This window comes from Plectropomus leopardus, chromosome 3 (assembly GCF_008729295.1).
Source record: "Plectropomus leopardus isolate mb chromosome 3, YSFRI_Pleo_2.0, whole genome shotgun sequence".
NCBI lineage: Eukaryota > Metazoa > Chordata > Actinopteri > Perciformes > Serranidae > Plectropomus > Plectropomus leopardus.
In genome coordinates this window covers 23,873,320-23,890,135 of record NC_056465.1, presented here as the reverse complement: position 1 = coordinate 23,890,135, position 16,816 = coordinate 23,873,320, and the positions used below count along the sequence as shown (strand labels likewise).

The 16,816-nt window shown below is 41.2% G+C and overlaps 1 protein-coding gene across 1 annotated transcript in view; it reads right to left on the bottom strand.

Moving 5' to 3' along the window:
• agbl4 (AGBL carboxypeptidase 4) overlaps window positions 1-16,816 on the bottom strand; it is a 206,857-nt gene that overhangs the window by 148,020 nt on the left and 42,021 nt on the right. Inside the window, exon 3 of the mRNA XM_042513926.1 lies at window positions 6,954-7,170. Coding sequence (XP_042369860.1) covers window positions 6,954-7,170 — 217 coding nt within the window. The remainder of the gene's footprint in view (window positions 1-6,953; window positions 7,171-16,816) is intronic.

Below are 16,816 nucleotides of genomic sequence, written 5' to 3'. Positions count from 1 at the left end.
TTATTGTGGTTACTGTCTTTCAAAGGACTTGTCACAATGCAGAGCGCTCTCTTTAAAGAGGCAGTTCAAACCGGAAGCAAAGATACACATTTTTCCTCTTACCAGTTGTGTTTATCATCAGTCTAGATAGTTTTGGTGTGAGTTGTCGAGTGTTGGAAATACTGGCCATAGAGATGTCTGAATTCTTTCCAATATAATGGAAATAGTTGACATTAAGCTTGTGGTTCTCAAAGCACCAATAAAAATACATTTGATAAACTCAACAGCAATGTTTCTTTACAGAAATCATGACCTGGTTACTCAAGATATTCCACAGACTTCGTTGTGACCGGTTTCATGTAGGAACTATTTTCTTTCAAATGAACTGAACCTGCTAACCACATCACAGCACGTAAGGAAATGTGCACCTTAGTTCTATTCTGCTAGATTACCTGAGCCAGTTAACTTTCAGGCTATTAAATGAAAGATGTGACGGTTCTTGACCCCTTCTGAGTTATGTGGTATGATACATGCACAATGCCACTGGAGCTCTGATGATGTTACAGCAACACTAGCAATAAAGAGACTGTTTATGCTTTGGGTGCACTCTTTTTCACTTTCTTGGTGCGCTCGGGCTGACAGAATGTTTTGGGTGCGCTTGAATGGATGGCAGCTGAAATGCAAGTTTCAGATTTTTCATTCAGTAAAATGTTGTAACTGAAATGTGTGTTTGTTTAATTATATACAATAAACATAAAGATAAACAAAAAAAATGCCTCTGTGCGCCAGCTACTGAGCTGTGCAGACCACATTTTTGCATATGTGATGTGCCCCAATGATATTATGCAATTTGATACTTTCTTATTTGATACCGTTGGCAGGTGTAGTTCTGTAGAGAGAAAATAGTTCCTCAGGGAAAATTGCTCACAACAAGGTCTGTGGATTATCTTGAATAACCGGGTCATGATTTCTAGAAAGAGACATGGCTCGCTGACAGTGTTTTTAATTTCTTTATTTATTTATTTGGTGTTTTGAACACCACAATCCGAGTGCCATTTAGCTCTATCATAGAAAAGGCAGACATCTCTATGGCCAATATTCCCAATCCTCAGCAACTCACACAGAAACAATTGATTGATAAATAGCACAACAAGTAAGAGATAAAATATGTGCTTTTTTGGGGTGAACTGCCCCTTTAAAACTTATTACAATATAAAGTAAAAGTAAATTTATTTGTAAAAGTACAAATAACAAGCACAAAGCACCTCCTTACCTAATTTTACCTCTGTACCTGTCAAAGGACACAGACATTATGTCGTAGTCTTTCTAATGTAATAAAGGGAGACTTTTAAAGTCTTGCAAGTTAGAAGGCAGAAATCATAACAATCTGTCATTAACACAAGGTTAGAAATGCACCTTGCATGTGGAGTGTTTCCTATGTTTTCTGTACCTCCATCAGTTTGCCTAGCCCGGCTCCTCCAGTGTGGCTGCTGACCTTCTCCTCTCTCTACGGCTGGAGTGGCTATTGATTGGATCTTGGCACACAGTGTACAAACATAGAGATAAGGAGAGAGAGAGGCAGCCAGGCAGATATAGCTGCAGTGCCCACTCCACTCCCCTCCTTTTGCTCAAAAAAAAAAAAAAAAAAGTGTTCTTCGAGACTCCACTCCCACAGAGCAGACACCCAGACATGGTACCTGAACACTGATAGCAGACAGGATTAGGTCTAAAATTCAATCACAACAGTCTAAGTAATGTTAAGTCACTGCAGCTGACAGTGACCGCTGCCTCTCTTCAACACAGTACAAGTGATCTATCATAATCTTGCTTTGATTTGGGAGATTTCAAAAGAACTGAGTGGATGTGACATCTCTGCGCTGTGATTCTGAGATCAATAGTTTTACTTGATGTGAGTATGTGAACAGAGTACAATAGCGTGGAAGGATTCAGGCCTCCTAAGTTGCATGCAGGCTAAGTCTCAGACAACCTTAAGGCCGGTCTGTGGCCTGTCCACTCTGCCACCCTGAGGCCTCCCATTTACACTTTCTCTCCATCTGGTCTACAGGCAGAGGCTGTGCTGTGTCAGAGGTGACTAATAGTGTCATAGCCCTGCCCTCCACAGCAGGGCCTGCAGAAAGAAAACTCAAACTGCTGCCTCCGCAACTCCTGGGCAGACGCTGTCTACTGGTGAGAAAAAAGAACAACGCTTTGTCAACAGGCAATGTGGGAAAATAAGGTGCTTTCAATTCTAGATGGCTGGGGGGACACTCGAGGACCATACAGAAATAAGGAAATAGTTTGAAAGACGGAAGCAAGTAGGAATCTTTTCAGAGAGGCTTGTTAGTATTATAGCAGGTCAAACGCGTGTTGTCTCTTTCTCTGTGTCTTTGTGGACATGGACACCTCAGGGGGAAAAAGAGAGAGTGGTTTACTCAGATACTGTCACCATGGTCTACAAAAGGAAATGTTCAGACAGACAGGGACCAGAGGAACAGACGAAGGGCCATGAACCCAGCAGAGCAGGAACAGGAGGAATCCAAACCCCTCTCCTCTGGGGAATAAGAGAAACTCTCCTGCTATTTGTCTTTGTGGGTGATGTGAGAGGGAGTGAGAGTGTGTGTGTGTGTGTGTGTGTGTGTGTGTGTATACACAATTGTGTGTGTCTATATATGTTGTCAGGAAATGTGTGTTTTTTAAGCCTCCTCCTGACAGCAATTTTAGCAATCATTTAACATTAATGCAATAATAAAGTTGGGTACTCACTCCCTCTTGACTTGAGCTGTTTGTTTACATTCCTCACTTCTGATTCTCTTCTCAGGTACTAAGCTGAACTGCCAATCAGAGTGACTTCACTATCTGATGGGCTCCGCCAGCTTTGACGTTGTTTCAACATGCAGAATCATCCGAAAAACAAGCTAACAAGGGCTGACATGTGTCAACAGTGCGGGACAAACCACAAAAACTAGGGCGACGGACGCTCAGTGACGGCCCAACATTGACCGTCGGCTTGGTGTGTCAGGGCCCTCAGAGGTGCTGGTAGGTGGATTTTGTAATCAGGGACTAGTTTCCTCTGTTTCCAGTCTGGTTGGCTGTAGTCTTACATCCAACACACAGATACGATAGTGGTATCTTCTTTTTTAATTTACTGAGCTATTTAGGATATTTCCCCTCCTACTAAGTATATAACTGATAACTGTTCCTTTAAGAAGTAACTGTTAGTGCCTGAGGCCTCCGGCTATGTGCAGGTTGATGAGGCCACAGTAATTCAGAGATACAGTGTGGGGCCAGACCATGAAGTGCTTCAAAGGTAATGAGTTCAGCCTAAAAATCTGCAATAAGCTGGTAGCTGATGTAAAGACATTAAGAGCAGAGTAATATTTTTGCTTTTCTTATTTTTCTTTTGTTAGTAGTCTAGCTGTTGCATTCAGTTTGGAGTCTGTGAATTATTTTCTGATTTGTGCCAGTTAGGAGACCAACACTGTAATCTAAGCTTGAGGAAATGAAAGCACGTTCGATAGACTCGGTGTCTCTGAAGCTCAGAAATGAACAGATTTTGTCAGTGTTCCTTCGATGACAAAAACAAGATTGGACGACCTTGCTAATATGCATTTCAAAATTAAGGTTGAAATCAAACAACACACCCTGGATTTTGACAGAAAGCTGGAGAGGGTTTTCAGGCTTTAGTGGAAGAACAGCTGTGTATCTCACCATCAGGATATTTCACCTAATCTACTAACAACCAATCAGCATTCTTGTTTCTTTTTGTCTTCATGTGTTGTGGATGTTAGATGGTCAGCAGTCAGTTCAAACCCACACTGTACCATGAAAGTTGCTTTCCTGAACAGGTGAAGTTGTCTCTTATTGTGAAGTCTAAATTGACAAGGGGGAAATGAGCTAAGGTGAAGAATTTCAGAATTGAGAAGCAGATCTGAAAATTATAATCACATCCTCTTGGCTTGCCCTTTTCATTCATCCCAGAACTGTTACATCTCTTTTCCTGTTTCTGCTCCTCTATCTGCCTCTCTCAATTAACTTCTTACAACGCAACTCAGCTGACGTGAATTCAATGTAATTTTCACTCTGCTCTGGTGAATCTTAGTTCGACCAGATAATAAAAAACACCCTGCCTTATAAATCAGTAAACACTTCCTCATGTATAATTATGAAGCGAAACACAGGTAAAAATTAAGAAGAGTCGACTTTTTTTTTTTTTTTTTTTTTTTTTTTTTTTTTTTACAGTATCTGAGTCTACAGTGCAGGCAGGATAGCAGAGATTTTGTTCAGAGGAATACATTACAGAAAACAAATTAGTCAGCAAGATAGAAGAATGCCAGTGAAAATGGCCCTGGCTCTTATTTCCATCCTTATGAGATAACTGTACCCATTAGAAGGTTAAAGCTATTGTGGCGTCCCTGCAAAGACTCTGCCTTGGAAACGGCAGCAATCCGTCTTTAAACTTTGATGCAGCCAGAAAGCTCTCCTCATCCCTTCTCATCCCTTCCCCTCTGACCTGCGAGTCTGTGTGTGTGTGTGTGTGTGTGTGTGTGGAGTCACACGTGTGCATAAGATCGAGAAGGGGGAGAGGGTAACAGCAGCAGAGGGAGCAGACAGAGAAAGAGATATGAGAGGGTGGGGCTGGGCAGCCTGTCTGCCACCCAGGCCCAGAGAACATAAAGAGAAAAATACGGCCATAAAAACCTCTCTATGACTATGAATACTAATACTGACTCTGTGAGCCAAACCAACCGGGTCTGTCCTCTCTCTGTTCCCTCTGTCTCACTCAGAGAAATGATGTGGCTTAAAAAGAAACCAAAAATAGTGCACTGTACAGGCAGAAATGTAAAGCTGTGTATTTACACTATATGACACACAACACGGTATTGGCAGGGATGGAGAAGGAAGGCTGGTCAGGATGGTGAGTACGAGTGTAAGAGGATATCGATTATCACAATATTATGTTTTGTGATCTGCATCAATTCTCAAAATCACCTTTGAGAGTATACTTTTACAATTTTGGATTCTATCTTCAGCCATTTGACTTTCCCTCTGAAACGTAACAACATATTGCAAGTGTGTTACAGGGATTGTGATGTATACAAATTATAATCCCAGTGCTCCTAATGCAAAAAAAGTAAACTTTTAATCTCTGTGCTGTGAGATGATGCTGTGTTGTATTGACATTTTTCCTACAAAAGTACCTGTGAAACGAATCATATTGCCAGATATTTGTCAATACACAGCCCTAATGGTAAGCCAGTTTATACTTTACTTTGCTGTGATGTTTTTCATGTTGATTTTTCATTATTTTGGGCTGCCTAGTGACAACAGATTACATAGCCGTGGCAATTAACAACAGTGTGCTTACAACATGGTAAGCAGACTGATAGCACTGACAGTATGAATAAATATATATTTGCTATATATATATATATATATATATATATATATACATAGGTACAGTTACAGTGAAATACTAGATAATGCTAATATTAATACTAATTGTCTGTTACTTTCATTAGATCCTAAGATCATTAGATTAGCCAATCTCATATATTTACCACACTCTCAGCAATAGCCATTAAAGGCATTTACATTCAGTAATACCTCTCCGTATGGTAGTTTTCATGGTTAGTGGTGGAGTCCACCGTTCGTCATTCATTAGTCAAATTCCCTTCATAAGTCCAAGACGCTCACAAGACATGATGTGTGAACGTACTTTTGCGCTACTGTTTGTAATTGTATCTACTTAATAAAGGCCTCCCTGCTAATGTAAACATTTCCCCTGCTGCCGTGTCACAGTAAAGGGGTTCAATCTGAGAACCATTGGATGGATATTATTTGAAGTCGCCAGAAAAAGATGCCAAGTATTTGTGATAGATGATTTGTGCTTAGTCTTTATGCATGTGGTATTTTTGCCATTTTAAGTCAGGGGGGCTGGTTTTGTTTTTGTTAGGCAGTACTGGAAGAAGAGGGAACAGCAAGCTGACGGATAAAAAGCTAAAGTTGAAAGGCTCACACTGTGGTTTGAGAAAACCAGCGCTGTAAATAATGCTAAACAAGTCTTAACTGTGCCATGCTACTCACGCCGAGAATGCATCACGTGGTCAGAACACGGTTGCTCAAAGCATTATGGGAAGAATAATGACTGTCCTCCATGTAAAAACAACGATGCATGAATCATCTCATTACACAAAACTAAGATCTTAAGGATTAAGCCTTTTAAAACACTAACATAAAAAAAAGACCAGGAGCATCATGCATCCATTCTTTTTTTCAATACTGAATAGCTCTGAAGCTGCTCCAAAATTAGAATCTAAAATACTAATTTCATAGTGTTTTTGTTGCTGCAGGCCACCAGATCTTTCATTTATAGAGATATGTTTGTTGTTTGTTTTTAACCACATCATCAGCCTTGTCATGCTACACTTTCTAAATTTTCTGTATTTTATGGTCAGGTGCTCTTTACAAATACCTGTACTTTCATGGTGCCCCCCTTGCAGCAAGCTTTTCTCTGACAAATGTTGGAGGACAGAAGAAAAAGTCGTAATCTCTCAAGCATTTCTAATGAGTTTTTCTCCTACAATTATTTGATAAGAGCAGACAAGACTGGAGGCAGCGTGTATGATACACTGGCTCCTACTGCCGAGGTGAGAGCTCTGCTGATTACACATGGAGCCATTTACACACTCACACAAACATGCGCACACACACACACGCACACACCCAGGGGCTTACAGTCCATCATCTCAGAGTGCAACAATCCTAATAATAACATGAGAGGCTGAAGTTATGACCGGCAGGCACACCTAAGTTACCAATCTGGGTTCTCCTTATTCTGAACACACACACACACTACAACTCACAACCTTTCCACCCCTTATCTTCACCGCCATTCGACTTCTTTGCTCCAGCCATAACTACTACCACCGAACACTCTCTGCTCCACCTTCTCACAGCACCTCCTCCCAACTCACCACACTGAGTCCCAGTTGCTCCCTCTGCAGGTAGGGCAGGTTCCTGCGCTCCAGGCTGGCCAGGTAGTGCTGCAGTCTGGAGTAGGTGTAGGGGTAGCAGTAGGCAAACTGGTAAACGTCATCCTCTCGGTCAAAACAGAAGGCAAAGGACATGACATAGTTGCGCCGGTGGTCAGGACAGCGGTAGTAGTACACATTTTTGGCAGGAAGTCTCTGCCTGCAAGTGCAAAAGACAAACACATTACAGAGAAATTAGGGAGGTTATTCAAAGGACAGGTCTTTTAATTCAAGGACATGAGGTCTCGAAGGGCTATAGCTGCATCAGGTGTGAAGATACGAGCAACAATGAGAGCACAGCACTTTTGCAAGTGAAGGAAAAAAGTGCAGAAAGTGTAAAGATAGACAAGGAAACCAACTCATGAGTTACACAAAGAGAGAGTTGAGAAATCATAATGCAGAAGTTGCATCAACTTGTCAGTTTGTCGTCTTCCAGAGATGTTGAGTTCACCTGGCAAAGAAGTACAAGAGCTGAGGGAGAAGTGAGGAAGTGAGGAGATATCACCTGATAATCACGCTGCTGGGGAAGCCAGAGAGGTTCTGAGCTTATGAGGGGTGCATGTTAAAACAAACATGAAATATTTTCTTGTTTTAGTATGCCTACACAGTAATTCTCTGATAAATTATCCAAAAAAATCTCAAAATTAAGTGTATTGAAAAAGGGGCTGATTTAAAACAACCAACAATTAATCATTCATTAATTACCACTTGGTGATTCATCACTTGACATATAAACAACACAATCGCCATTTATTATTTAATGCAAACCCAGGAAGAACAAACCTAACAAATGTAAGACATAGATTGAAAATGAAAATAAATGAACAGCAAAACAATCAAATTGAAAGACAAAGAACAATAAATTGTCAACTAACTTAAATAGTAGTTGACAAAGATGATACAGCATGAAAGCTCAAAGACCACAAACACAAACCAACAATCAACGCTAATGCCAATTAGCTTATCCATACACTGACATCTGCAATAGAAGAGTTTGCTTCTGGGGGCAACTGGAGAATTTGGCATCAGAGTTTGTGAGTTTGAAATTAGCTATAGAGACAAAAAACATTTTTTTTGCCAGCCATAAACAGGTTCATTTCTGGCGTAAAATAGGGGCATTTTGACATGGGGGTCTATGGGGATTTAATCTGTTTGGAGAAACATACTGTCATAGAATGGGTCGTATAATATCCTACCAAAATGCATGCACGACAGTTTGTATGATATCATACAAATTAGCGCCCCACAAATGGCATTACCTCCTTAACTTAGTTACGTATTTAATGGAGGTTAGTTTCAGGCAATAAAAACTTCTATGGTTAGGTTTGGGAAAAGAGACATGGTTGAGTTTCTTTGGGTTTTTGCAAGTAAAATTACTGCGGTTAGGTTTAGGTAAAGAAACGGTGAGGACATACCCGTAAAGTGACTCAAAGTTCTGAACATGCTTCTGGGTTTTTGAGACCCATCCGCTACCCCAACCTGCCTCTATTTCCGTAAGTGCATTGGTCACATGATCAGCCTTTAAAAATACATGGGATATGCACAAATTTGTGTGCATTACATATTTCTATTAAAATGTATACACAGTTTATAAGAATAGCCTGTTTGGAGCCATCCTCAAAAGACCATTAGAAAAACTACAGCTTTTGGCACTTCCACATGGGCTTCATTTTTCAGCCACGGATGTTGCTGCTTGGTTTTCAGCTTTGCTTTTTTAAATTGCTGCACTTTCAAAAGGCAACAATTCTCACGTGAACGCAAGGCATTTTAATTATGACATCTATGACACTATTGCATTATGTGTGGTGTTTTTCATGTGTAATTAAGAATTGCAGTCTGAGTAAAAAGCAGAAAATGTGCTTCCTTTTTAACTTGAGTTTTAGTGTGTGTGTGTGTGTGTGTGTGTGTGTGTGTGTGTGTGTGTGTGAGAGCCAATTAGAACTACTACTCCAAGTGAGAATGGTTGAGCATCTAATCGGTGCATGTTTCTTGTTGTATTGAGTGTTGTATGGTGTGCGTAATGTGCTGTGTGTGGTGTCTCCTTTGTTGTGTGCTGTGCTTGTGGACTTTGCTGAATCGCGTGTTGCATGTTGCATGCTGGGCCCACAGCGAAATAAAGCTGACTGATCCATGCACCTCATGGGCGATCGATGGGGTGTGGGACAGTACTGCTGCAGTCCACAGAACTTCTCCGCTTACTCGACATGTTTTCTTTTCACACTCTCCGCCCGTCTATCTTTGTTTTCCTCTCTTCCCCTCGTTTAGCCCTCACTGCTGCGACATGGTCGGAGGGATGTTGTAAGCATGCAAGTGACTACATCTGCCTTCTCCGCCTCTTCCTCCATCTTTCTCCAAATCTCTCTCGTCTTGTCCTGTCACTCACTGACTCCGCCTTGACAGTTTACGTGAAGAAGACCAAGCACGGGGAACAACAGCGCTGCTGCCACAGGAGCTCTGGCAGACGCTCTGAGAGAGGAGGATAAAAGGAGGAAGAAGATGAGGACGTTGAGTGACTGCTGGGTTTGGGGTGTTGGGAGCAGGGAGAAAGGTGGAATAAGGAGATAAGGAGAAGATGAGAGAGCAGGGCGATGGCAGATCTGGGCCTGATACCGAGATATGCGGGAATTGGTGGCGGCTAGCAGCGTAGCGGCTATGTGACGGCGGGGCTGGCTAGTGAGCTAGCGACTCTGGCAACAGATCAGATGAAGATGCTATCAGGGCTGTGATAGGAACAGGATCTGATAATCAACAAACAGGACAGACTGCTCTGCGCTAACTCTGACAGAGTGAACTTCTCTTTCTCTGACTCACCTCTGGAGAGGGAGGACAGGAAGGAGACACAGACGAGTTTTATGTGTTTGCTCAGACACCTAATACATCAGGTTTGGCAACCAAAGTGCATAGAAATGCATAGTGAACACACTTGCATGCATTTTCAAACACTTGAAGATGTCCCTGCAGGTAGCTAGTAAAACAAAAAGCTAAATCACTCGCCCTCTCTCAGACAGAGGGGGAGAAAGGCAGGGCTGATTATTCCTTCAGAGGAGGAGAGAGGAGAATGTATCTGCATGTGGCTATCTCAGCAGAATACTAATGCAGCCAGTGGCTAGCTATACCACACCCAGCCTTCCCACTGGAGCCAGATTACCAGCCTTGTCTTACAGCCTATAAAGCTTGACAAAGAAAAAGAACAAAAAATGTTTAATCTTGGGGAAAAATTGTAAGCAAACTTTAAAACATGAATATTATTCATATAAGACCACACAGATTTGAAGTAGAGTGAACACAATTGACTGGCAAGGACAAAATAAACCTCCAAATGACACACTCATGTACACACAGCCACACACTGGTGCATTACTGTGGCGCCAGCCCTCTGAGGTGCAGGTTAATTAAAATAAGATGACACCTCACCTCTTTACATATTTCCCTGTTTGGCTCTACCCATCCGTGCAATCCCACTTCTCTGCGTTTCTCCTTTTCTTTCTCTCTATTGGGCAGAGCGTGACCTTGCCGGAGACGGGAAAAGTCCTGGCTATTGATTTTAATTACTGCTGCTTGTCTCGTCACAGCATTATAGTTATAGGCCAGAGAAAATAGCTCTGTGACTTCTCATGGAAAGAGACTTCCTGGAAGGCCCAAACTACAGGCTGCTTTAGGTACCGCAGCCGTGCGCACAAATGTGAAAAATGCACCAAATCTTCAGCACATGCACATTAAATGCACACAGTCCCTTTGGTTTTTATCTAAGCGGTGGCTGCTCCTGCTTGGCAGCTGGCAATTTGTTTTATCTAAATGGTACCTCCCTGTGCCTCTCCCCTACCCATCTCTTGACGTGGTACAGTGCCGTCGCTCCCAAACAGAATTATCACTGCGTGGGATGAGGGGGGAAAAAAATGGAGAAGCTTTTCCCCTAGATGATAACACACTCACACATGGTTTTACAATTCAGTGATTACGGAGACACAGAAACACACACACAAACAGGAATATGCAAAGAGTCGCACACTGAAAAAAAAAAAAAAAAAGAGGCAGCAAACTCAAACCGTGTGCGAGCCACATCAAGGTCATTCCTTTGACAGCGAGCTGTGGGACAAGTTAACTGCCAGAGCGTCTCATCACAGCCTCACAGAATAAAGAGAAGGACGCAGAGAAAGGAGAAAAAGAGGGACTGAAACACTAGACAAAGGCAGAGAATGGCTGACAAATAGAGAAAGAGACAAGTAAAGAGACAAAGTCAGAGAGAAAGGGATGGGGAAAAAAGGAATGAAAGGGGAGAGGGTTTCATAGAGCTAGCAGGCAGCCTTTAGCGAGGTGTCACTTTGCTTTTCTACTTCTGAACCATTGGTAGCTACAAACTCTCGCTCTGATTTTGATGGCACCGGCGTCTCTCTGAAGTTTCGAGATGAAGGCTTATAAATTGGTAGCTTTCATTCGGGCGACATCTTGTCTATATTTTCAAATCAATCAAGCGTAGAGGACACGCCAATCACTGCTGCTCGGAGCACTCTCACAGACAAAGGCGAAAACATACAGGACAAAATTCGCCAGGCCTGGACGCACACCACACTCCTCTACTGCCGTTTATTTTCTCTCTCATTGTTGTCTCTTTCGCCTTGTCAAACGTTCATCCTGTCAACTGTTAGGAAGGTTAAATGTCTTCCAACGTGCCCATACAGCTGTCAAGCTCCGCAAATCCCCACCAGCTCATTTAAGGCAAATAGTTAGTCCGTTTGGCAAACATTTCACATTGAATGACATATTTCTTTACTCCCTCCGTGTTACTACACCAATAATTGAAGAGGCAATATTTCTTGGCACTCACTAAAATGACGCCAGATGTTTGATAGGCTCATTGTTTTTAAAACACGGCCCCCGTGTTCTTGTTTTGCATACCAAGTCAAGCAGAAAACAGCCTCCGAATCATCTGAGGAGCGTCAAACGTGTGGCTATGTATATTCATGTGCGAGGAAGTGTGCTTGTGTGTGTAAACATGACGGCATATATATTCTTGAGGCATCCATCTATCTTTTTTTTGGGGGGGGATGCAAATCAAGTTGCAACAAAGCTTTCTGGAAACACGGTTACTAGGCAACCTGTGCTTTCTTTGTAATTTGGTTGGCCTGCTGTATATTGTACGTGATGGTAAAGTATATTTATTAGATTGAAGCTTTGCAAGAATGTGTTTTTATTGAGACTAACTTACACAACTAGTGAAGAAAGAGCAGGAAGAAGTCAAGAGTGGCAGTACTGAGGAGTGACTTAGGATCAATATATCAATGTAAGCAAACGGTGAACCTAAAATTACTGCCTCACATTTGTATGCCTCAGCAAACGTCTCAAGTTGCATTTACATTTTTCCTCCATTTCTGTGAAAACACGGATGCTTTACGAATCTTATCCTTTGCAGCACAGAAGGTCTATTCAGACTGCACAGTTTCAAGATGGACACCCAAGATTAGTGTCACCAAATCTGACCAAACATCTCCCCTTCTGTTCCTGACTTATAATGTTGAGTAATGACCAAAAAACGTCTTTTGCAGAACCTTATGATGTCACAGTAAAGTTGACTTTTGACCTTTTGGATATAAAATGCCAGAACTTAATCATTATATCATTTTAGACGTTTGAGTGAAATTTTGCCATAACTATGCATTAATTCCAGAGTTCGGGCCAAGAAGATGCTTTGTGCGGTCACAGTGACCTTGACCTTTGACCACCAAATTCTAATCAGTTCATTCTTGATTCCATGTAGAAGTTTGTGCCAAATTTTAGGAAGTTCCCCAAAGACCTTGAGATATCGTGTTTACAAAAAGAGATGAACACAAGGTCGCAGTGACCTTTGACCACCAAATTCCAATCACTTCATCCTTCACTCAGAATGGATGTTTGTGCCAATATCACATTCACAAGAATGAGACAGATGCAAGGCCATGGTGACCTTGACCTTTGACCACCAAAATCGAATCAGTTCAGTGTTGAGTCCGAGTCTCAATTATGCCAAATTTGAAAAAAATTCTAAGGCATTCTTGAGATATCATATTCATGCAAATGAGACAAAAGAGGTCATAATTACATTGACTTAAGACTTATGACCACCAAAGTCTAATGATTTCACTGCCGGTTCAAGGTGGACATTTGTGCCAAAGCTGAAGAACTTCCCTCAAGGCTATCTTGAGATATCATGTCCACGAGCACAGGATGGACAAACAACCTAGAAACATAATGCTTCTGGCCATGGCTGTTGCCAAGCGCAAAAGCCTATTGAATGTTAAAGTAACTTTCTGCAGCAGTGTGTGTAAGCATAAAGTTCGACAAGATGCAGATTACAGCCAGGGCTGACGATGTAAAATATTACATTTTAATGCTACTTGTGTGTTCTTCTGGGCTAGCAGCAGCGAGGGTTTGCAGGAAGCAATAACACTTGTGAATTACGGACTTTCCTGTAACAAGAGAGCTGAGAGTCGAACACCTGTGGAGACACCAGGCCGTTAGCAGCCTCCTCAGGTCAGAAACAACACTCTGATGAGGCTGAAACACGACTTTCTCACCTGATGGCCACATCAAAACACCCAGGAGGTGTTCTCTCATCAGATGGCCTCTTACTCCACTTCCTGTTAGAGGCATTGTAAAAAGCTGTTGCATCCCAGCTCCCTGTGTTTGCTCTGATATACCCTTAGATATATTGATTACTGGTTAATTCAATTAGTTAATGTGTTTTCCCCCCCTGTAATCCCAGTTTTTAAACCAAAATGACATTCAAGGTGAGTTACCCGGTCAATATCAGATCACACCCACAGCGCTTCACCAAAATTCAGATTATGCAGTCGATATAAAAATGTGAAGTTATTTCCATAAAATTCTGAAAGCAGTCATAAATCTAAGAGTTTCATCTAAATAAAATGCATTTGCTGTTTATAGGAGTAACCCACTTTGCTCTGCTGATATGTTTAATGCAGAGGGAGTGGCTGTGCAGGAGTATTTGTTCATCTGTCCTTGTGTGTAAAAATTCTTCTCTTCCAGTTATTCATCTCTGTTTCATGTCGCCCTCTCCCCTTATCTACTTCTCAGTCTAACTTACTGTCTAGCCTTCCTCTTATGATCATTTGTCAGGTACAGCAAAAATGCTCCTGGGTCAGTGTACATGTTTAAACCATCCAAAAGTTGTCAGAAACAAAACAAAATCATAATAAACATCGTCTGTACCACATTACTAACAACATTACTAACAATTCAGTTAATGGTGTTATTTATCATGCTAAACGTTTATTCATGTACACTGGAAAATCTAATTATAAAACCCATTTGGATTTTCTTTTCTTTCTTTTTATCTAAACATTATATATTTTTTTTAATGGGGTTATGCTGATATATAGAGATGAGACACGTCTTCTGCTCGGGGTCAAACTGACCTGTAGACCTGAAATCCAGCCAATAGAGTCATTTTCTGTGTTGCATTGAGTATGATCAGCTCAAACACTGACTTGGTGCCTTTGACATGAGTGATCGCCATGCAGGTGGGCCCTGGTGCTGGTTTTATTATGTTTTCTGTAGTTTCTTCCCTTTTTTAAAGTATGAATGTCTTGTTTGGAGGAATAAGAATATAAAAACATGATATGTGCCGTACAAACTCTGTAAAAACTTGGTGCAGATGTATTGGTAATTCGTGAAGGTGTATCATTGCATCTCGCCAGTTATGGAAGTGAAATTAGCGTTTTCACGCAGGTGTTGTGTTTCCATCAATGGTGTCGACGCATTCTCATTGCATTAAAAAGCCAGATGTTAACGAGTGTAAGACCGAAAATATAGTTGCTGTTTCACCTCGTGTTCACGTATGTGTCCAGCTTCGTGGTGGGTGTTTTTGTATATATACTTGCCTTTATGCAGCGCGTGTTGCTGGAGGACTTCTTGAGGGCAAACAAGAGAACCCAGGCCGTATGCAACTACCGGATATGTGGCATGTAAACAGCAGACATGGGGACACTCGAGGAGGTTGCCATCATGTTAATGCTGATATCACGGCAGAAAAAGGCGACGGCGGCGTAAACTTCGGTGGTTTGTGCGTCCTCTAAATCAAGCCTGTCGGGACATTGGGGAGCAGATGTCTCTCATGCTGCTAATGCGAGAGATTGATCATTATTTGTTATCCCCGCTGTTGTGTTAATGCTGTCACGTCGGCTCTGCCTCTACACTGCCCCTGCTGTTTACATACAAACTGCATCTCACGTCCGTGTCGGGTTAATTTTTGAGGATACGCTCAGCTGACACGCCGCGCTGACACAAGGGACACGTGGCATCCATCATGCGTACGTGTGTAGGTAACAGTCAATTTATCTTCAGCCTTTGCGGGTTTTTTGTTGAGTGGGATTGAGGCTCTCTTAGTGAGTTCACATCTACACCAACACACACACACCTTCTCTTTGTCTCTCTCTCTCGCTTACACAGAAACACACACACACACACAATTTACAAATCCATACTTGTATATAAATTTGTATATATTAGTAGTTAGTTTATATTGTGTGTTTTGTTGTTTTTGGAATCATACTTGCGGTCTGCTAAATACTGTACAAGAGCTAATGAATAGCCAAATATTGTGTGGAGAGCTCCAAAATCCTTTATCCTTTAATATTGATATGGTAATTTTGGTTGTAGTTATTAATTTAATTATTACTCAGAGTTCCACGTTGATAATTAAGTGTATTTTATGAGACTAATTTCATTGATCAGCTATAATTTTTCCGTTTTCGGGAATGGTGTCCCACAAGGTGATTAATGTAAATTAAGTCACATTATTTAACATCATTAATAATCATTTTTTATCATTACTAATTATTTGTGCATACTTTTAATAATCGGTGACCATTTACGAGGTCCAAACTTTTTCTAACCCTTTGACTGTGATTTCATTTTGTGAACTCTCTGGCATTAGGGGAAAAAAAAGTAACTTAGTCTTAGGACTCTGACTCGATACTCTCACTATTGTTTGTCGTGTTGTTGATCTAGACACAAAAGAGTAGAAACCACATTCTTATCATGTAAGTGTCTGTAATGTAAATATGACCGTGTGCTCCAGCCATCGCCTCTTTCTAAAACTCCTACTCTGTTTCACTCTAAATCTGCAACGCTGCACAGCACTCATAAATCCACATGGGACACTTTTAGCACCCCTGAGGTGCCACACACGCAGATGAAAACACTAGAGGATTTACAGTAGCTGCTCTGACTCACGTACCCTCAAATACAGGCAATGAGGAAAATATATAAAGAATATACAGTTTCATTTCATCCTTTCTGTCCTTATTTGAATTTTCTCAGCACTATGTCTCCAGTGCAGTTTTTAATTTGTCATCTTAAGACTTCTGCCTGATCATTTCCTGAGTATCTGATTTAAGAAGCTCCTTGGGGTGTTTTAATCACAACTGCACAATATTTTTCAATAATATGACATTTCCTGAATGTATGGAGACAAATAAATTGAACTCAAAATGAAATCTCAAGGTTGTTTTCAGTGTTTTTCTGATAAAGGCAAATGCAAAACTTCAAGAGTGTGACAGTGCCTGGATGGACCAGTAGAGGGCCACATGTAAAAGTTGAGAGAAAAAGAGATATGCATTTTTTAAAGTCAACACTAAAGTACATAACAACTAGTGTCAGCTGTGTCCTCTTTCCAAAACTACACAAACAGAAATTTAACTCCTGAGGGGTTAACCTCCTGCTGAATATTGCAGCTTGGTTAGGGAAAAAGAAGTTAACCCTTTGAAACCTGAGCAAATAGGCTTTATTTCCTAAAAAAAAAAAAAAAA